Source organism: Sturnus vulgaris, chromosome 1, assembly GCF_052056855.1.
Source record: "Sturnus vulgaris isolate bStuVul1 chromosome 1, bStuVul1.hap1, whole genome shotgun sequence".
Lineage (NCBI taxonomy): Eukaryota > Metazoa > Chordata > Aves > Passeriformes > Sturnidae > Sturnus > Sturnus vulgaris.
The window spans coordinates 2,215,910-2,238,065 of record NC_142243.1 but is presented as its reverse complement, the minus strand read 5'-3'; the positions used below and the strand labels follow the sequence as shown (position 1 = coordinate 2,238,065).

Here is a 22,156-nt window from a genome sequence, read left to right as displayed (position 1 = left end):
ATATGTATTATATATGTATTATATATTTTCCTTCATAATAAATACTTCTTCTCCCCAAAGAACCCTCACAGAAGGAGCTCACTGGACTTTTCTGGGACACATCAATCACTGGAAGCTGTCAGCACCAATCCAGCAGGGAAGTGAGTGACAAACAGCTGTGACTGGGAGCCACAAAAGCATTGGGGTCCTTCATTCTCCTTGAACCCAACGAGGAGGTTCCTCCTCTTCATCCCTTCCTCAGTGAAAGGAAAGGAAAGGAAAGGAAAGGAAAGGAAAGGAAAGGAAAGGAAAGGAAAGGAAAGGAAAGGAAAGGAAAGGAAAGGAAAGGAAAGGAAAGGAAAGGAAAGGAAAGGAAAGGAAAGGAAAGGAAAGGAAAGGAAAGGAAAGGAAAGGAAAGGAAAGGAAAGGAAAGGAAAGGAAAGGAAAGGAAAGGAAAGGAAAGGAAAGGAAAGGAAAGGAAAGGAAAGGAAAGGAAAGGAAAGGAAAGGAAAGGAAAGGAAAGGAGGAAGAACTCTCAGATGATCAGAGGGCTGGATCAACCATCCTACAAAGACAGGCTGAGAGAGCTGGGATTGTTCAGCCTGGAGAACTGGGAAGAACTCATTGGGGCTTCACAGTAAGTAAAGGGAGCTGATAAAAAAAAGAGGGAGAGAGATTTTTTTACATAGGCAGAGAGGGATTAAACAACAGAAACCATTTTAACTAAATGAGAAGAGATTTAAATGAGATGTTAGGGAGGAAGTTCTTTACTCAGAGGGTGGTGAAGCACTGGATCAGCTTGTGGATGCCCCATCCCTGGAAGTGTCCAAGGCCAGGTTGGATGGGGCTCTGAGACACCTGAAGCAGTGAAATGACATCCCTGACCATCACAGGGGACTGGAACTGGGTGCCCTCAAAGGTCCCTTCCAACTCAAACCATTTTGTGCTCTATAATTCAATGAAACCAAAGCTGATTGAAGAAAACAAAAAACAGAAAAAGGAGTTTTCCTGTGGGCACTGAAACTGGTGAGCACTGACTCTTCTGTCTGCATTCAGGATGTCCAGGGAACATGGATGCACACACACACCTTCAGCCCCTGGGAGGACCCTGCTCACATTTCTACCCCATTTTGGTGAGATTTGTGGATCTCTAACATTTTTCAGCACCTCTGCCAAATGAAGCTCGTGGGGCCAAGAGGTTTAAATGTTGTTATGGGGACAAAGAGGCAGCAGGGTTGCTGAAGCCTTGGATCATGTAGAAGTTAGTTCTGAGAGCTGGATTAGAGCAGCAGTGCATCTGAGAGCCCTTCCATGAGCCCCTCCTTGTCCCCAGCCTGGGTCCCCCTCCAGGGCCTGAAGGACATCAGTCCCTTTGCACAAGCAATTACAGGCCTGCATAAAAAACACTTTGGAAAGGCCTGAATTTCACAGAAAAAGGGTTAACATGGCTGAAAATTACACAAATTACACCTGAGATGTCTCTGTCTATTCTTTCCTAAGATTAATAATAAAGTCTAACTCAGCACAGTAATGCCCAAGGCTAAGTTCATGCCTAACTTAGCACCCAGACAAATTTAATAGCAAAACCTGTGCAGAGACCTGAAGTTTAGTCAGTTTAGAGTTCACATCACTTCCCTCACTCTTCCATTATATTGATGCCACTGTATTCTTCTGGCATCAAAGAAAATCCCGGGCACCTTTCCTGGCATCTCTGAGATCAAGGAAATTTAAGATAAACCCAACTCTTCCTCATTCACAGTAACAGAAACAGTCTGGGAATTTGAGGACCAGACAGCACAAGCTGTATGAATAAATTTGTACAGATCTTATCAGCAAGGTCAGCAGAACCACGGAAACGTGAAGCTCAGAAGACAGCAGGAGTTGGTGAGGGATTTCAGGATCAGAATCACGATTGGTTTTGAGGATGGTCTCTGCCAAGGTGCCTCCACTTGGCAGCTCACTACTGGTTACAAAAAACCAGTCCAAATGACTAAATCTTTGGCAAATGATGCTTTTGCAAGAGCGCTTTTCTTCAATCAACCTCTGCACTGAAACAGCACAAAACTCAAAAAGGAGAGACTTCTGCAGAAACACAAATTCCTTGTCTGTGGGAGCCAAGGGCACGATGGAATTAAATCATCTGACCTAACCTTGTTCATGCAGGAGCCATGGACATTTCTCCCATTTCTCCCAGCTGGACATCTGGGTCCTGCTGATCCCCAACAGAGAGAGATCCTTTCCTCGCGAGATTGGCACTGATGGGGCTCCTGAGTCACAGCCAGGAAGTGCCAGCCCTCACTGAGGACTGCAAAGGGAGCTTGGGTGACTCCCTGGGATGGGATGTGCAGCTCTGAGGTGTTGAGCCCAGCTCAGCAGGGCTGCTGTGGGTCAGCACTGCGTGTGCACAGCTCTACAACACACAGAACATCCCAAAACTCCTCACTCGTGGTCCCTGCCATGCTGACTCTCACGGGTCCAGCTGTCCTGGCTCTTATCCTCACCCAAAAATTGTTATCTTTTTTTTTTTTTTTTTTTTTTTTTAACAGTGAGTCAAAGGTAACTCTGGCCCAGCTTCTCCTCCTGGCTCTGCTCAGTGACCCCACACTGTCCCTTGGAATGGGATGTGGGCAGCTGTCCCTGCCAGAGCCTGTAGGAAACTCTCATTTTCCCCCTTTGTGATTCTCCTCTGTCCAGGACACACGGCTATTTGTTTAGGCTTGTGAAGGGAAGAGAAGAAATATGGCCAGAGGTGCCATGTCCCAAGGATGTGTTTTAGCTCCTGAATTACCTTGTCCCCTGGTTAATCACAAAGTCTGCAGCTCATTAGATAGTCAAGGTTTTGCCCTGCCCTTCTGGTACCAGAGCTTGCCAAAATGGGCTCTTGCATGCAAGAATCCAACAAGAGCCTGGTTTCCCCAATTTCCAGAGCCAGAATTCCTCCATTTATTCTGAGTCCCAGTGTCTGGGAGCAGCAGGAGCCACCACCACCCTCCCTGCTGCTGTCAGACACCATCAAGGTATCCGTGGCTGTAAATTTAAGCCAGTCCATACAAATCCTGAATTCATTTCTCTGTTGGAATTCGGAGACTCTTCTGGCCACCAGGACAATTGCAGTTTTACTGGAGCTGTTAGGAAGCTGTGCTGGAAACACCTGCCTCGTGTTAGGCTGAGCTTGACCCTTTCATTCACCAGGAGACCGAGACTACACATTGAGTCATCAGGACAAATGGACTCGCTGCTCCTTGGGATCACAGACTTCCCACATGCCTGTGGGCAACTTACACCGAGGGTTTCAGTGGCCACCGAATTAGCATTTCCCTGTCTGATCCCCAATCTTCTGCTAATGTGTCTTATCTATTCTCTTTCAACCGGGTTGTTTGCCCCATCTGTCTGGGCCATGTACTCTCCCAGGCAAAACCCACTGTGCCCTCAGTCCTCTGTTGCAAGGGACTTTGAGGTTTTGCAATCAGTCCACTAATATCCATGACCCATCCTGCTAGGAAAAAGCAGTGATCCAGTGAGCTCCTTCCTTCTCCAGATGATATTCCTGTTAGCAATGACTCAGTGCTAACTGGCTGCTTATATCCATGACTTCTTCAGAATTCTGATTTAGGCAGATTTAATCCAGCCTGGAGCACGTGAGGATGGATGAGGTGATTTCTGGATTTAATGGTGGCAGAAGAGGTTACACCTAATTTTGCAAAGCCACAGTGGGATGGATCTCAGTTAACCCGAGGTGTTTGAGAGTTAGGCAGCTAAATCTATGCTGCTCTCTCTGCAGCATGTGAGAGGAAATAAGCACTTCAAAAAAAGCAACAGAGCTAATCCACTTTTCCTCCCACTCAGAACGAGCTGAGGGTATTCATGGACCAGTCACTGCGACCCACTGACAAGGGGCATCTCAATAAAATCAGCTAATTGATCACACTGCAGCAATGCCATCAATAAATCTGAGGCATAAAGCACAAATTGGCTCGAAGTAGCTCCACACTTCCCTCCTGTCCTTCCCCACTCGGCCTCTTGTTTTGTCTGAGCACTTCCAGCAGCAAATCTTTCCAGGGGATGACCCAACCACAGCCCTGCTAATGCTGCAGCAGAGCAGCTCTCAGGGCCTGGAGATGGAGCTGCCAGCTCCTTTCTCTATAGATTTAAAAAATCAGCACACGTTGTTCCAGTCAGCTGGGAAAGGGGATGGTCAGGGCTGAGCTTCCCAGTCCCTGAATCCTTTGCTGTAGGAAAATAATAGAATATATCAGAAGGGTGGATGGGGCTCTGGAACACCTGGGGTAGTGGGAGGTGTCCCTGCCCATAGCATGGGGTGGAACTGGATGGGCTCTAAAATCCCTTCCGACCCAAACCATTCTGGGATTTTGGGATTCTATGATCCACAGAAGGACTCTGTCCTCAGAGCCTTCAGGATGGCTCTTCACCACCCCAAATCCATGGGGCCAATGTGCTACCCAGCTCTCCTGCTCTGGATCACTAATGCAACTTATTTCACATCAAATTCATCTCCATGGCTGTTCCCAGAACGTGCAAGAAATTGAAACTTCACAAGAATTCCCTTCAAATGCCCTCCTGAAAGATGGGATTTTTGCTCAATTCTTTGCCACCTGTGGAAAGCAACACCAGGACTTCAAGTGAAGAGTTTTTTAAAGGTAATTTGGTCACTAAAGATTCACATTGAAGGGTCCTCCAATGGAAACATCCTCTTTCAGCACTCCACATGTCTATGTAGATTGTAAAATGCCCAGAATGCTCCTAACTTTTAGGAGTGTTTCAAAGCCAAGCCTAACCTGTCTAAAAGGAGAGATCTTTGTCCCTGTCATCCAGGCAAAGGTTGGGAAACTGGGATGGGATTCATCTCATCCCAAAGTAAATGTCTGATAGATGTCAGATGAGCTGTATCTCATCTCTCACCATTAAATCTTAATGAGACTTCACTGTAAAATGTTCAGGAAGATTCTCCCTCCAGGAGGGAAAGAAACCAATCACAGATCTCCCAAAACCCAGCATTAATCAGCATTTTGTGTCTCTGGAGGAGCTGTGGGTCTCCCAGTAAATTCTGCAAACCTTCTCCAATGCCCAGTGGTATTTCCCTGACATTCACTGGATTTTGGATGGACTCCTACCTGTCCAGACTGTCCCATTTCCACCCAGCTAGAGCAGGCTCAGGAAAAAAGGGAATTGTCCCTTGTGTCCCTCAGCCTGCTGAGGATTTAGAGCTGTTTTCTGTCTAGCAACAGGCTCCATTGTTGTTCTCGTGGGGGCAGAGGGACACACTGAATGGAAGGCTTGGCAACTGTTCAAGGAGCCTCATTCCTGCCTTCCCACCCCTCTGGAAATGTCTCTATTAGACAAGGTGCACCCCTCTGGAAGCACAAGGAGCTCCTGCCCTGCCCAGAGCAGTTTGGATTTGTCTGACAGGCTCAGCTGCAGCAGAGATGGGCTCTGCCTTTTCTCCCTGCTCCATCCCACCGTGTGAATTCTGTTGGATAATGCTGACCTCCCTGGAAAAGATGGGTGTGCATAACTTTTGCCATAAAACTGCATCTTCCAGTAGAAATGTAGAGGAAATACAAGCCTGGAAAGTGAAATTAAGAGGCATAGACTAGGAAAAGGAAAAAAGGAAAAAGGGGAAAAAGGGGAAAAGGGTTTGATTTCAGAAAAAGCAAAGCAAAGTCAGGAATTCTTGAAATGCAGAAACATCTGTGACTGTGTCCCTCTACCAAGACAACTGTCAGGACAGAGCCACAGGGAAACCACTTCAAATCCCTCTTTAAGAAGTTTTGAGATAAAGTTCTATCACAATCCTGAGGTAATGACTTGAGGGTGTGATTGGGGGGTGGTGGGAGGCTCTGCATGTGTCTAAGAGCACAAGGAAGATGCATTTGTTCTCTGGAGTGTCCTGGATTAAAGGCAGGATTAAAGATGTTACAGAGGAAGCTGCAAAACCCTCAAACTGCTGAGGCTTCAGCATCTGGGCTGAGACCAGACAAAACATGAATTTCCTGAGGAGAGGGCTGGTCTAGAGGTTTTCAGTACCAGCCTGGATGTCATGAATGTTCCTGCACTCATTCCAATACACCAATGATCACTAAAGAGATTATAAAATACAAGGAAATGATGGATAAAAAGTCCATTATGTGATTTGACCCATGTGAACTTATACCTGGCAACAGGAATTATGGATTTTAACACATAGAAAATAGGCAGGTGTGCCAAGACTTTTGTTTTGGGTATATTCTGACTAAACCTGGATGATGTTCGTGGAGATACCTCTGAGCTGATCTCCTCCAGTGGCACAGAGGATTTCACCAGTCAAGCTCCATCAAACACCTGAGACATGAATTGCACCAGAAGAAAGTGCCCAGTTCTGCTCAGAGAAAGGAGCCAAGAGCCCCTGGCTTGGATGGAGAAATTGCAGATATGTGGTGGATGAAGTGAATTCCTCCTCAAGGCTCTGCTCAGCTGCCTGCAGATGGACGTGGAGTGATGCTGAGGTGCTCTGGGATTTTCCTAACCCGTCTCCAGCTGCTGCCAAGAAAGGAGCAGGTCAGCAGTGGATTGTGCCCAGTCCCTGCCACCCTCTGAGGGTGATCAGGTGTCACCCAGCGCCCCAACCTGTGCATGGGCTCCTGATGGGAACCCAGGCATCTCCATTTGTGGGCTGGATGCCATTCCAGGGAGGCATGTTTAAACTGGGAACACTGGGAATGGTGCCTGGAAACCAGGAAAGCTCCCAAACCTGTGGTGAACCCCAGGAAATGTGAGGGTCTGCCATGCCCTGAGCTCGAGGCACTGTCTGAGCCTTCTCCAGCACAATTTGAGCCTGCAGAACCCCATGGGAGAGGAGAAATGCCCACCCCAAACAGCTGGAATCCCCTGCAAGGCTGCTGATGGGAGAAGGGAACCAGCCCACGGGCTCTGGTGGGACTTTGCTGGTGAAGCCTGAGAGCGCAAAGGTGCAACAGGAGAAAAGAATTTCACACCAAGAGCATGAAGGAAAATCCACCTTGGGAAAGAGCAACAGCATCCCTGCTAATAATTATCACTGTATCCACGGAAGAGTACCTGGCTGGTTTAACACCAGGACAGAAATTGTGGTGAGGAGGAGACCAAAGGCACCTTGAACTCCTTTGATGGCCCAGTCTCTACAAATGCAAAGCTCTCTCTGGGGAGCAGCAGCACCCAGATGGGAAGGGGGCTGTGAATATGCAGGTGACAAACCAGGAAGAGGGACAAACAACACCTTTGTGATGCAGAACGCTCTCCCCTGGCTCCCAGGCTGCTTTTAAAAGCCGTGCCCTATGTTAGGAGTTCAGAACAAGGGAGTTAATGTATCAGTTCTCCTTCCCTCCCCTTGTTTTTTGTGAGTTCCGGTAGAATTTGGAGTGAACTTATGAACTGATGGATTCTTACAGGTTGTGCTGAGACGACAGCAGGACTTAAAACAAACCCTGCCACTTTTAAAGGGATAAAAGGGGATAAAAGATCATCATGAATGGCACAAAGGATAGATGGAAACAGTTGGCATGGACAGTGTCATGAGTGGCTTTTCTGCAAGACCAACCCTAGACCTGACCCAGCAAAGTCCTGATGGATACCCCATGGCCAGGCTCCTGCCTGAGTGCTCCTCCAGTTTCAGTATTGAGTCCCACTGAAGTGTCCTGGCTCTGGGTTTTGTCTCTGGGTGGTGACAGCAAAGCAGAGATGGGTTTAGAGAGATCTTTTGGGTTGGGGCTTGGACAAGACCTGTGTGCTCTGGCCAGTGCTTCCCCCTTGCCATTTCCCCCATATTCCAGTGGGTTTAACTGGTAGTGCCACCCCAGTGCCAGCCACCACCCGGCTGGGCAGAAATCACCGAGATTTCCACACCAGCAGCAGTCAGGGGGTGCCTCTTCAGAGCCTTCTCCATCCCAGCCATGACCTCCAAACCTCCCTCACCCTCCTCCCCTCTTTCCAGCCACGCTGTCCATCCCCACAGAGTCTTCAGGTGTGGGGAGGGAATTCCAGCGTGGCTGTGGGTGGGGTGGGCTGGCAGGACCAGGCTGGCACACCCAGGTGTGCTGCCCGTGCTCTGTGGTTCAGCCCCAAAGGAGCATCCTGACTCCCGCGGGATTCTCCCCTAACTCTTGTCATTTTGCCCCATTAAACCCTTTGAAACCCGGCTGAACGTTTTGAGTCACGCACTCGAGGAATGCTGAGCAAGGGCCGAGCCCAGGAGCTGCTCCCGGTGGGATTCTCCTGCTCTCCCGCGCACGAAAAGGAAAAATATTTCCTCTCCATGAGGTCTAAAGTGGAATAATCTCCTTCCCCTCCCTCTTTGAGCCCACGCTGAGCACCAGCGATGCAGGAATTGGTGCAGGGGCTGGAGATGGGCAGGAAGGAAGAGAGATGCAGACAGGAAAGGGACCCCGCAGGTTTGGGATGGAGGCAGCCCTGAGTCAGCCTGATTTCCCCTGCTGCAATCAGCAATCCTTGGCTTTCTTTTCTAGGAGGCTCCACAGTGAAAAACAAGGCTCCTCCAGCCTGAACCTTGTACAAGGAATGGTCCAAAAGTGTTTTTTGGCCAGCAGAGACCAATGCAATTCCCACTCCTCAATCCCAGCTGCCCTGGTTGAAGATGTCCCTGCTCACTGCAGGACTAGGTGACCTTCAAAAGGTTCCTTCCAACCCAGACTATTCCAAGTGCTCCAAACTTTTCCAGTGAGAATTCTCAGAGGTGTTCAAATGTCTGCAAAGGGCAGATTTCACCTCCAGGGTTATCTGGAAACAGCTGGGAAGCAAAAGGATTCACTTTTCTATATCTTAGTTAGGAAAGGCTTTTTATTGGATGGAATTCCTTCAGTCAGTGCTCTGAATATCAAGTTGCTGGTTTTCAGGTTAATTTAGTTAATAAAGTCTTCTTAAAATGGAAAGAAAAAAATCAATTAATACGTAGCAGAACAAAACAATTTGATAAAATTAGTCTGAAAGCTGAGTAGATGAGGGATTTGGGATTTTCTTTAACACACAGTGGGCTCTCTGGGAAAGTCCCAGCCCTCCCCATGTTTCAAACAGGGACTTCTTGCTAAAACCTTGCAAAATTTTCAGTTCCTGCTGAGAAAAAAAAAACTTCCTGGTGTGATCTTGGTCCATAGCCATTTAATCTCACCACAACTGGACTATGCCATGAACAACACAAACACCATCAGGATTTGTTTCTTCAGTCCCACCAAGAAGATGGAGATGGGAAATGATTTCCCTTCCCCTTTGCACACAGCAGCCTCTGCACAGAATGGACAAGAGCTGGTTTTTACCACTTAGACCTACACAGAAAGATCCCCTTGACCCTTTTCCTTCTACTCCACTATTGCTTGGGTGCAAACTACCCAGCCCAAATCCAAACTGGGGGGAGAGCAGCCTAAACCATCAATCTGTGATTATTCTCCACCTGGAAAAACAGGGCTGGGTCAGATCCTGCTGTAATATAGATACAGGTACAAAAAGGCAATTCCAAGGCTTGGGACAAGGTGGGAGAGGGATGGATGGATGCAGAGTGACTGCACTGATGGATTTTAACATCTCACCCCAACCTGCTGCAGGAGGGGAGGAGATGAAGGTGAATTCCATCACCTCACCCCAGCCAATCGAGCAGAGAAGTGAGGAGATGCAATTCATACTTCTGAGCTCTAGAGATTCCTTCAGGAGCCCTGGTGCCAGCTCAGGCTGTCCCTTAGGTGACCTCCCAGGGCTCTGCCTCCTTTCTGGCCAGGGAGGGATGATCACCCCTCACTCTTTGCCAAACCAGGCTTTAATTCCCTTTTTCCCCCCTTTTCTGCAGCCTGCCAGGGCTCAGTTTGGATTGGGTTTCTCTTGGGAGCCAGGTCCTGGCCTGGATGTCACTCACTTTAAAGTGGGGGCTGCTCCACCCACACTGGGATCCCGGGAAAGAGCAGAGAGCACAAGGCAGGAGTTCAGCCCTGCACAGATGTCACAGAGCAGGGACAGGCTCAGGTGTTGCACCTGAGCATTGCTGGGGTGACATCACCAGTGTTGGCAGGGCTCCCTCGAACTTACATTTCCTGAATTGCAAAAAATGCAGGTTGGGAAGAGCTGTTAGATGCCTTTCCCCAGCTCTCCCAGAAAGGGAAACCTGCAGGACATCCCAGCTCCATCCTGCGTGGATGAAGAAAGGATGGAGCTGCTGTGGCCAGAGCTGGGGTGTGAGAGCAAAGCCTGGCCACAGGCAGGGAAACATCTCCACACACATCCCCACGTCCTTCACATCCTGCCCCAAAGGCCTGGCACCTCCAGGAACTGCTGCTCACTCTGGTATTTCCCGGTTTTTCACGGGGCTGACCTCACCCCACCCCGCTTTGGGTGTGACACAGGAGCTGTGACAGCAGCAAGGGGACAGGAGCCCACCAGGACACCAGACACTGCTGCCACCACATCAAATCCCAGCCAGTGCCTGCTGTTCCATTAGAGCTCCTCTTCCCATCCCTCTCCAGGCACAGAATTTAACCACACACATCCCAAAGCTGCCTCACACCCAGGTAAAATGATGCCACTTAGTTTTTCCTACAGCAAAGGGGTCTCCCTGTGCTTCCAGCTCAGCCCAGAGAGCCTCTCCTGGGACCGTGTCCCCCCAGGAGCAGCATCCTGGGCTGCAGGAGATGAAGATTCCCATCATGGAAGCCCTGTGTTAATTTTTATTGACTTTTTCCCCCTCCTGAATCCAGCTCTTCTCCCTTCTGACTCATTTCTGCCCACTGGCTGTGTTCAGACCAAGTCAGGCCACTTAGCACGGGTTAAAAAATCAAATAAATAAAATTAAAGGCTTTTTTTCCCATTCTATGTGGAGCTGGTCAAAGCAGTGCAAGTCAGCTGGAAAAAGTTTAAATTCTGTCCATGCTGCTCCCCACGGACCCCAGACTCCCCCAGGACAGGGAACAGGTTACATTTAATCCTCCCTTACCCATGAATTTTGCTTCAGAACTCCCTCAGCCTTCCTTCACTCATTCCAATCTCTCCTTTTTAAATTTTTTTTAAACAAACCAAAAAATGAACAGCACTAACATTAAAAAAAAAAAAAAAAAAAAGAAGCAAAACCTGCAAACTCTCTGATTTTTGCTGTTAATCTGGCCCCCTGGGTGTGGAAGTTGCTGCTCTAGGTTGAGCAGCTCAGTGCTGCACTGCACTGGAGAAGGTCCCGTGGGGCTCCTGTGGCACAATAAACCCCACCAGCACATCCCTAAAACTTGGCTCATCAATTCAAACAGGAATCAGTCCCTCTTCTCTGATTATTTTTACACCATTCTTTCCAGAGCTTCTTTTATCCCAGGGTGTAAATGAATTATTTGCTGGTTTTAAGGAACTCACAGAGCCTCCCCCTCACCCCAGCATCATCGGGGATGGAGCGTGGGAGCATCGCTGCTCCAAGGGATCCTTTCCCTTTTCCTCCACTGAACTTTTCCCAAAGCTCCCAGGAATGTGGGAATCTGATTTAAACAGGTGCCCTGAGCCATGGTGGGAGCAGCAATTTTAACAGCTCAGCCCAAAAAGAAGCTGTGAGAGGTAAACAGAATTTACAGCAACGCTTGATCCCCCTGACGAATTCACATTTCCCCCAATTTTGGGACAACAATTAACCTAAACCCACAGGTTTGAGAAAATAGAATTTCTCAGTCCTTGCTTTTTGCATCGATTTTCCTCAAAGTGCAAATATCCACAGCCCCGTGTGCTTTAGGATGAGTTGATGCTTTAATTAGAAACGATTAGTAGGGAGGGGGGCACAATTTAGGGGTGGTAAATGACAAATTTTCTGCTCCAAACACCCAAATCACCGTGAGCTGATAGAGGGGAAGGCTTTAAACAGAGATAGTTGGGATGGGATGGTCGCTGCTTGCATGACCAGACTAAAAAATTCCCGGTTCTCTCTTCCAAAAAGAATGAAAAAAAAACCAACCAACAACACCAAAATAACAGAACTAAATTAAATTAAAGTAAAATAAAGCAGCACGGTTTGCTAAATTTGGGAATGGCTGGGCTGGCCTAAGAGAAAAGGAATTTCCCTCCCGTTTTTGGGACGTGCATCCCGAGGACTCCAATTCCACCTTCCAGGCCCCCATTCCCAAATTCCCACATTCCCAGGGCAGCTCCCCATCCCCAGCCACGGGGGTGGCCGGGGGTTTATAACTGGCTTGGGGATAAATAAAGAGGGAAAGGGATGGGGATAAATAAAGAGGGAAAGGGATGGGGATGGAGAGGGGGAATTTAGGCAGCCAATGTAACATCTCCCGGGCTCTCCCGCGACTCCCCCAGCCCAAGCAAACCCTCCTTTGCATTTCCATGGCCTAAGGGGGGTTTCTCCTTGCGAAAGAAAAGTCTGAAACCGCTGCTCGGCACCGGCCAAGGACGGGGTAAAAAAAAACCACCCCCAAAACCCCGGAGTGTCGCCGCTGCTGCCCCCGCACACACCTGATCCCCCGGCTTGGGAAGGCGCCTCCTGCCCCTCTTCCCAGCTCCTTTTTCCCAGCTTTTTCCCCCTTTTCCGCGGCTCCAGGGACAGGGGGGGGGGACAGGGGGGACCGGACCGCGCTCCCCTCGCCGGGTGACAAGCGAATATTTATGTCGGTATTAGAGGAATGCGTTCCCTTCTCCAATCAGGAATGCGAGCAGAGTTTCTAATTATAAGTTAGATGGTGGCTGGGAATAAAAGATTGCTTTTTAATGACTCCCGTCCAGGTGCTCTCTCTGCCTGTCTTCCCAAGAACACATTTGCATTTTATTGCTTTTTTTTTTTTTTTTGCCTTTTTTTTTTTTTTTTTTTTTTTTCTTTCTCCCATCCCAACGAATTCCCTGCTTTCAGACATACCTGAAATAGTTGGAGAGGCTGCTGCCTTCAACACCCTCACCTCTGCACGGCCGGACAGGGGGGGGACCGCGCATCCCGCACCCGCGGCGGGGGCTGCAAGGATTCAACGCGCTTTAAAAATTAATTAGCAGCGCGGGGATGGTTTTGGGGTTTTTTTTTTTGGTTTTTTGGGGTTTTTTTTTGGGGGGGAAGGGGTGCCTGGGAGCTGTCCCCCCCTCTGGCTCATCCCGCCGAGCCCCGCGGAGCCTCCCTGCGCTAGGGCTTCCCCGAGCCCAATTAGCTCCGCGGGGTAATTAGAGCAGATCGTGCAGTTACATGCCTTGCCCAGCACCATTTGCTTTTCGTGGGGGAGCGCGGAGCGAGAAAAGGGCTCTTAAAGGCGTAGGGTGCAAAGCGAGGAGAAAAAAGAGGGGGGGGAAAAAAGCCGTGAGCACCCCCCCCAAAAATCGCCGCATCCCAAAAGGGGCGCGCCGGGAGCATCTCCCCAAATCCCATCCCTGCTCCCTGCTCTGCCTTCCCACAGCCCGGCTTGTGCAGCTTCACCTCCTTCCTCTTCCTCCCCCTTTCCCTCCCCTATTTTTAATTTTTTTAAAAAATATATTTACCCCTCACTATTCCTTAAAGCGAAAGCGGGAGAAAAAAAAATATATATATATATATAAACACCCAAAAGTTTTTCCTCCTTTCCCCCCCTTCCTTCCACCTGACTAGCTCGAAATCACCTTGAAATGCTCATGTCAACTTGTATCATTATCTCTTTAATTCAGGCAGCGCCTTTTGTTCTTCACAGGAGAGGATCAAAGCACTCAGGAAAAAAAAAAAAAAATAACTTTCCGATCGCTCCCTCTCGCTCTCTCTCTTTTACAGTAGGAGAAGGAGAGATCAGGTATAACCCAGTCAAAATAAACAAAGTGAATGCATAAATAAAAGAGGTGAAATGCAGGTTCTAAGAACTTGCTGGCGCTGGAACAATCCCACCTCTTTAGCTGAGTGGCAACGAAAGGAGAATTTCAAGTCATCTTAAGCGCAGGGGTTGCAGAGAAAACAGAGGAGGGGAAAAATAAATGAAAATGAGCGAAAAAAAAAAGAAGAATAAAACTTACCACCAGATTGGGTAACTTGACAGAGCCTGACTCAACCCACAAAGAAACAGGAAATATCCAAAAGAGGCCATTGATGAAAAGTTGTCTTTCTTTTTTTTTTTTTTTTTTAACCAGAGTTGCCAAAAACCTTCCTTTCTTCTGAGGCAGGATGATTATTTTAATAATAATAATAATAACAATAATTTAAAAAAAAAAAAAAAGTCAAATGAAGTGAACTCAACCCGACCAGGTAAATCCTCTCTTGCTTCCTCTACTACTCTCAAGGAAAAAAAAAATCTCAGAGAGGTAAAAAACTCTTCTCTCAGCCAAGACACTGAAGGCAAATATTAAAAAAAAAAAAAAAAAAAAAAAAAAAAAAAAAGAAAAAAAAAAAAAAAGTTTGAAGTAGCTCTCTTAAAAAGGACCCAATCAGCACTTATTGCCAAAGGGAGAATTCTGATGCTTTGGCTTGTTCTGTCAATCAGGAGCGTGAAGTCAGGAATGAGCTAATTGCAAGGAGATAGTGTTTTAATACTCATTAGGGGGCACGTTGGCCCACAAGCCAAGGGGATAAAATGTAGTTTTAAAAAGGGGAAGGAAGATTTAGGGGGTTTAAATAGACAGGGGGGACCCCTGTGGATTTGGGTAGCTATAACAACCTGCCCGGATTTCACTCCCTGGGTCGAAGCTACTAAAATGCAAAAAAAAAAAAAAAAAAAAAAAAAAAAAAAAAAAAAGTGTGAAAGTTTTTTTTTTCTTCTTCTTCTTCTTCTTTTAAAAATTATTATTTTCTCAATTTTCTCCTTCTTGCCATTCTGTCTTCTTCTTCTCAAAGCTCCATTTCCTCACGGGGACGGTTGGGATGCATTTGAACCAACTTTCTAGAAACTTTCGGTCGCTCTCTTTTTGGGGGCTTTTTTTCCTCCTTTTTTCATAGGGAAAAAAAAAAAAAAAAAAAAAAAAAAAGAGGATTTCCACCCAGGCACGCAGACACCCCCCAGGCACGGACCCCCCTTCCCCACCAGTCCAAGCAGCCGCAGATCCAAGAGCTCCACTGAAGACATCTGCTAAAAAATCCACTTCTTCCATGCAAATCTCCAAAAAGGCTCCTTCAGATCATCCCAATTTCCAGGAATCCCAGCCCCGGACATTGGGAAAGCGCTGCTGAGAACGACTTCATCCACCAGATCCACCCCACAGGGCACCAGTAATTGAGCTCTTTTTTAATTTCTCTCTCTACATATTGTCCCAATTTCTCTCTTTTCAGTGCCGGTGGTGGGGGGTGATTTCTGCGGTCCCAAAAATTCGTGGTTTTGTTTTTTTTTTTTTTTTTTTCCCATGGGGTGGAAAGGAGGAAAAAAAAAAAAAAAAAAAAGGGAGGAGGAAGGGAGGGGGGTGAAATCATTATTAATATTATTATAAAGATGTAGCTGCTCGATTCCTGGTCCGTGGTCGGATTTGCTGCTCCTCTGGAACATATTGGTTAAAGCTGGCTGGGGCTGGGAGAAGTGTCACCCAGAGCTGACAGGCGTCCCCTTCCCCTGGCTCATTTGAAAGGGGGCTGGAGAGGCGAAAAGAGGGGATGGAGGCACTGCATGAGCGAGGAGATATTTTCTCCCTGGAATAACAACAACGATCCTCTTTTCCATGGTTTTATTTATTTTTGTTGTTTGGGGTTTTTTTTGTTGGTTTTTTTGTTTGTTTGTTTGTTTGTGTTTGGGGTTTTTTTTGGTGGGTGTAGCTGCTTGCTGCCTTTTTTAAAAATTTTATTTCTGGGTTTTGTCACCTTTTTAATTTCTTTTTTTTTAAGGATTCAGCGAGCTGGAGGAGATTTTTATTTCTTTCTTTGACTCGCTTTTATTTTATCTGTGAATCAGAAAATTTCTGTGGCTCGCAGGGAACAAAGAGAGGTACAATTTTTAATGACTTTGTTGGGGGAAACCTTTGCAACCCTGCATTAGCTCAAATCAAAATGCGCTTTCATCCTCATTAAGAGCCGCATTTATATTTTCCCTTAGTAGGGAATATTTCTATTTACACACACAGGGCTTTACATGCATATATATAAAGATATGTTTGTGTGGAGCTAGATGGAGAGATATATTCATTCTAGTGAAATTATACTAGAAATGCAGTTCATTCGGGGATATTTAAATCATCGGGAATTTGGCAGGGGTCGGGCCCTGATTATTTTCTCCCGGCTTGGATGACAAGCGATTGCAAATGTGAGCTCTGGCAAAGTGCTCCGAGATTTAATCGCTGCTCGGAGCCGGGCTCGGGCTGATCCCAGCGCCTTCCAGAGGGGGAGCGGATGCTCCGCCAGGCTCTCCCGGCAAATCCCCGCGGTGTTGATGCTGCAATTATAGCCAGGGTATTAAATCCATCCCCCCCCCACCTCCACCTCCTTCTTCAGCATCTCCCGGAGCAGCCGAAGGGGCTGGAGGAGGGAATTTTATTGCATAAGGTGGGATGAGGGAAAAGGAGGAGGGGTGGTGTGGTGTGTGTGTGTGTGTGAAAAATCATCTTAAGGACTTTCCCTGTGTATTAGAGAAAATCCCATCCAATTATAGCATTACTGGAAAGAAGCAAACACCGCGGCTTTCAAAGGAGGGGATTTCTCCGTCTTTTCAAGTGGAATTGCTCACGCTGCAGACTGGAACACACACACTCACACACTCACACCGCCTGGGCGTGGGGGTCCCGGCGAAGGGGAGGATGGCTGGGGCAGGACACACATCCCTCCCTGGGCTCCAGCTAATCCCCCCTCCTTTTGTTGCTGGGGGGAGAGAGAGAGAGAGAGAGAGAGAGAAAGAGTTTGAAACATCTCCCAAAGCCTCTGCCCCTCCCTCCAGGAAGCAACCGGGCAACTTTACCTGAAGGTACAAATTCAGGCACTCTCCCTTTTCCCCCCTTCTTTGCTCTGCAGCTGCCGCTCGGGGAGGATGGAGATAATCCACTTTGTCAGGGGCACACTGACACACTCACACAGAGCTGGGATGGGCAGGCTCCCCTGGTAGCTTCTCATGATGCTGATAAAAGGGGTTCTGGGCTGCCTAGTGGTTATTCCCAACCCCAGGAATGCTCCTGGCGATTGGTTATTTATCAGCAATTTTAATTAATATTGCTTCTTCTTAATTAATATCACTTCTGAACCTCCAAGGGGCAGGTTTTGCACCTTTACAGGACATTAGGGTGCATAAAAAAGCTGTCACGGGCCTTAGGGATGCAGGACAGCCCCGGGGAGGTGGCACTGCTGGCTGCCCACATCTGCAGGGTTTTCTCCAGGCTGATCCATTCCTTTCCCCGAGTATTTGTGCATCCACGTTGTGATGGGCAAGACCTGACCCTCTCCTGGATTTGCTCATCGATATCCAGGGAGCTTTGAGGGAATTTTTGAGGGGAGAAGTTGCCCAGAGAAGCTGTGGCTGCCCCTGGGAAGTGTCCAAGGCCAGGCTGGACAGGGCTTGGATGTGGGTAGTGGGATGGGATGGTCTTGAAGGTCCCTTCCAACCCAAAGCATCGCAGGATTCTGTAATTCCACAATAACCCTGCTGCAAGAGCAGGAGCTGGACAACTCCAGTGACCCAAGGGGCACAGGGAAAAGGGGATGGGAGGACATGGACTCGTTGTCACGGGGCTGGAATTCCTTGTGAAGGCATTGCTGCTTCTGTCCTGCTTACTCACCCTGGTGGCCCAGCTGGCATCTTCAGGGGCCACTCGAGTGTGTCAGGAGAGCTGGATTTAGAAACATGAGCGACTCCCAGAGCAGGCAGCCAGCACAGGGAACAGCTGAGCTCAGAAAAGGCACATCCAGGCTGCTCCCATCCCAGAGAAACCTGTGGAAAGGGATGAGGGGCCAGCAGGGAGCTTTGGAGAGATCCAGACTGGTCACACTTCTCATCCACCCCCTGAGTCACTTCTCCTGCTCTCCTCCCCTCTGTGCCCTCCATGGAAGAGGTCATGGCTGCAGGATGGGAAGATCACCCTCAAGGAGAGCCCACCAGAACCAGGGAGGGCTCCTCGTGGGGAAGGAGATTTTGTTTAATTTTAGTGGAGGACACCAGTGTGATTCTCCCCTTCTCTCCTTCCAATCTGAATTCCCACAGGTAAACTGACAATTGTTCTGCTTCTGCAAATTTCAGCTGGAATTGGCTCTGGCTGGGCTGTGGTTGGATCTTCCCCACTCACAATTCACTCCCTCTGTGCCCCACTCATCATCCTCTGCTCTCCAGGGCTGGTACAGCCACCCTGGCAGTGGGAGAACAGCACAGCCTGGTTTTCCTGCTGTGCCCAGAAGCTCAAACTGGCTCATTGGGAGCACTGGGAGCACTGGGAGCACCAGGAAATCCCCAGCCCTGCTGTGGAACCCCCAGAGCACTTGGGAGACCCAGATATCAAAATATAACAAAACTTCTCCTATCTTATTTATATGAAATTATCCACATGCCAGGATTCTGGATTCCTGGGTGCTGGGGTGAAGGGTTTGCCACGGGCCTGTTGGCTTGTGCCATTTTCAATGTCCCTAAAGACTGAGATCCAGGTCAGCCGTGCCATCCCCACATCCAGGAGTCACAGCAGCACAAAAAGTGACAATTTGGCCAAAATCCACCTCAGCAGTGTGGAGAAGGAGGCAGGAGATGGGCAACACGTGTCTGGTGATGTGACTCAGTGGCGGAACTGGTGACCAGGTGGATTCTGGTGCTAAATTCATGTCCCCTCACCAAGATTCGTGTCCCCTCACCAAGATTTGTGTCCCCTCACCAAGATTCGTGTCCCCTCACCAAGATTCGTGTCCCCAGCTGGTCTGGCTGGAGCTGCTGCCCAGAAGTGCAGGCTGCTGCCATGCAAGGATTTTATTTTCCTGCAAGGATTCCACCTTTCCTCCTCCCCCTGTCCAACCCTCCTTGGCTGCCCAGGGGTCAGGGGGGTCCTGAGCAGCTCATGCTCCTCCTGGAGCTGCATTCCTGAGTTTGGGATCTGCTCTGGACTCATCTCCAGGGAGCTGGAGTTGGCTGAGATGCCCACAGGCCATCACCCCTGCCCTGAAGAGACACTGATAGCACTGAGCAAATCAGGGGCAAATTTGGGCGTGTTTCTCAGCTCTTCAGGCTTCAAAGAGATGTCCTCAGCTGGGAGGGGACAGCAGACATGAAAGGGAACAGCAAACCTTTGACATTGCCCGAAACACCCCTGGCCGTGGCTGTGATGTGCCCAGGTTATTCCGTGTGTAATTGGATTTTTGGCTCCTCCTGGATTCCCGTTTAAAAATTTCTGTACAATTGTGTGATCTTCTGATCTCAGGGCTCCTCAGGGAAACGGAGGATGGCAGAAAATGTAAAATCCAGTGGTGGAATGAGCCCAGGAGGGCAGGAGGGATTGGATCTATCAGCTGGATGGGGGTAGAGCTGCACTGGGATGCCCCAGAGCAGAGCAGAGCACATCTGCCATGGCTGGTGATCCTTTCCTTTGGAATTTGAGATACAGACTCTCACATTTCTGCTGCCCCACCTTGGATGACAAAAATGGGATTTTGAGGAGGGTTCCCTCTCATGTTTCGTGTGCCTCCAGTTTTCTCACAGGCACCAGTGGGGAAAGTGTGGGACTGACTCTTCCATTCCAGGCTCTGGCAAACATCCTGGCCACCAAGGAGCTGCTTTAGGAGGGCAGGAGGTGACAGAGACAAGGTTTGCACGGATGGTGGTGGCTCTGCTCCCGCCTTTGCCACCACTCTGGGATGTGGCTTTGTCCCGGCTGGATTCTTCTCCCTGGGATGGTCACCCCTTTAGGACAGGACACTTCTCAGACAGACAGCGAGAGTCAGGGAGGAACTTGGGGCTCTCTGCCACCTCTTCCTGCTCCTTCCCTCCATCTCCTGTCCCTTGGACACGGGGGTGAGGCAGAGCCACCTGCCCTGCGCACCTCCTGTCACCCGTGTAGCTTTGGCCCACCTAGTGGTACAGCAGGAGAACAAACCTGGAGAGGGAAAAAGCCGGATGGAAAACGCACCCAGAGCTCGGGGATCTGCAGCACCAGGGCTCTGCTTTCCTCTGCCCACCCCAGAGGAGCTGGCAGGCACCAAAGTCTGCCAGGGACCCAAAGGTGGGGACGTGTCCTTGTCCCCGGTGGTGACACAGGGGACACAGAGAAGTGGTGGGATTGTAGGGAGCTGCCCTGGAAGGTGATGGTGAGGATGAAGGGTGGGTGCTGCCTCTTCTCTGGCCTCTCCTCTGTGCATGGCCAGTGCTCTGGGCTGGTGTCACTCTGTCCTGTCCCCTGCCCATCGACAGTGGGCACAGCATCACCCTTGTCCTCGGGTCCTGGGCAAGAAAACATCTCCTGTTGGCCACTGGAAACTGCAGGGCCTTCAGCAAGAGAAGGGACAGGAAGCCAACACGGGTGCCCAGCTCTGTCAGGAGAGTCAGTGCCAGGCTTTGTCCAGATAAACACTCCCTGTCCTTGTCCCTGCTCCTAAACCCCCTGAGCTCACTGGCACCCATCACAAGTGTCCAGGGTTGGACAGGGTTTGGAGCACCCCGGGACAGTGGGAGGTGTCCCTGCCCATGGCAAGGTGATTTTTGAGGTTCCTTCCATTCCTTCTATGATTCTGTGCCTCTGTGATCTGCCCCAGAACTTTCCACAACCTCCTGGGGTGGTGGCAAGGGGAATCAGAGCTTGGCTGATGGCAAGGGAGACTTTTCCACCAGCAAAGTCACTTTGTGGAGATCACCCTCTGAAAAATGAGTGCTGTGAAGGGAAATCTGGAATCTTCCTTAGAGGATGAGATTTGGGGAAAGCTGATTTATTCTGAAGGCAAACCGACCATTTGAAGGCAAATCTGAGTCCATAAGGAGCAGTCCTGCTTTTCTGGTACCTAAAGAACTCCAGAATTAAAGAGAAAATAACCCAAAATATGAAGTGAGAACCCTGATCAGTGGCAGTTTGCTCCTAAGGAAATCCAATAAATGTAGACATGACCTCAGCCCTGCGTGTGCAGTGTGTGTTTGCTTGTGTGGAACTTCTCCAGGCCACATCCAGATTAAAAAGCCATTAATCAGCAGTGGAAGCTGATAACCTCTAGGGCCCCAAACCTGCTGTGAAGTGTAGAAACAACCATTCACAGGAGGCTGGCTGCCACTAACTGAGGAAATGAAATATTTCATTTTCAGTATTTCAATGAAAAAAAGAGAATAAAAATAATGGTAATAAAAATAAAAATAATGATAATGATAATAATGTTCATCACCTGCTTGCTTTGACAGAAACATTTTAGGGACATTTTGGGGTATTTTGGCTCCCAGGGGAAAATCCTGCTCCCCTTTTTGGACACATCCCTATTTCCCAGTCTCAGCCTCTGAAGGGAGCTTGTTAAAGGTTCATTTCCAAAGGGGTTCAGTTCCTTAGAGGGCCTTGTTTTCTGCCCCTCTTTCATTAACTACTTCATTAACTATATTCACCTAAATGCCCCAAATCAAGAAAGCTGAAGTCCAGCATTAATTGGAATTAGGTGATTTTTAATGTCCCTTCCAATCCAAAATATTCTATGATTTTATGAAGATTTCCTCCCAACTCAGAGTAAGGACTGGCTTTAAAATTGCAGTTTCTTTACTCTGCTTCATCTGATTCCTCTTTATTTATTTTGAGGGTGGAGATATACACTGGATAAAGGGAAGAAAAAAGAGAGGAAAGCCAAGTGTTTGTGAGACAGAAAGAACAATAAGATGAACAATTATTTATTAAATCATGGATGCACTGATGTTGAAATTTTCTAATCCCTTTCTAACACCCAATTCAAATCACTCCTTTTCAAAGGGCTGGCCACACTCCTGCTGCAGGTGCAAACAAAGGAAAAAACAAATTTAAAATTTAAACCAGAATTTGATCCCTTTGTGAACTCTCTCCTAACCCCCCCTCTTTGAAACTCAAGTGATAGCATCGCTGGAGATGAATGTTGGGATTCAGCCCCGTGTTTGCAAATCAATATGCATTTTAAACAGGGATTACTCTGGGCTGCTGACAAGCACTGGACTGAAAAACTGCCCAGACTGGAGTGTCTTCTCTCCAGCCACAGAGCAAGTTAATTAAGATACATTAAAATCACTAATAGGAACATAGAGTACAATTTGAGAGCATAGGAGCATCTACAGTTACTGCCTGATATTGCAGTAGTGCCTTGGTCAAGGTGTCCAAACTTTACTTTTCAAATGTGTTTAAAAGTGCAGAATGTCAATTTTTA

At 48.3% G+C, this 22,156-nt stretch overlaps 1 protein-coding gene across 1 annotated transcript in view; it reads right to left on the bottom strand.

The window, feature by feature from the left end:
• WNT3A (Wnt family member 3A) overlaps positions 1–14,015 on the bottom strand; it is an 84,674-nt gene extending 70,659 nt beyond the window's left edge. The window contains exon 1 of the mRNA XM_014873657.2: positions 13,945–14,015. Coding sequence (XP_014729143.1) covers positions 13,945–14,015 — 71 coding nt within the window. The remainder of the gene's footprint in view (positions 1–13,944) is intronic.
• Positions 14,016–22,156: the final 8,141 nt, after the last annotated feature.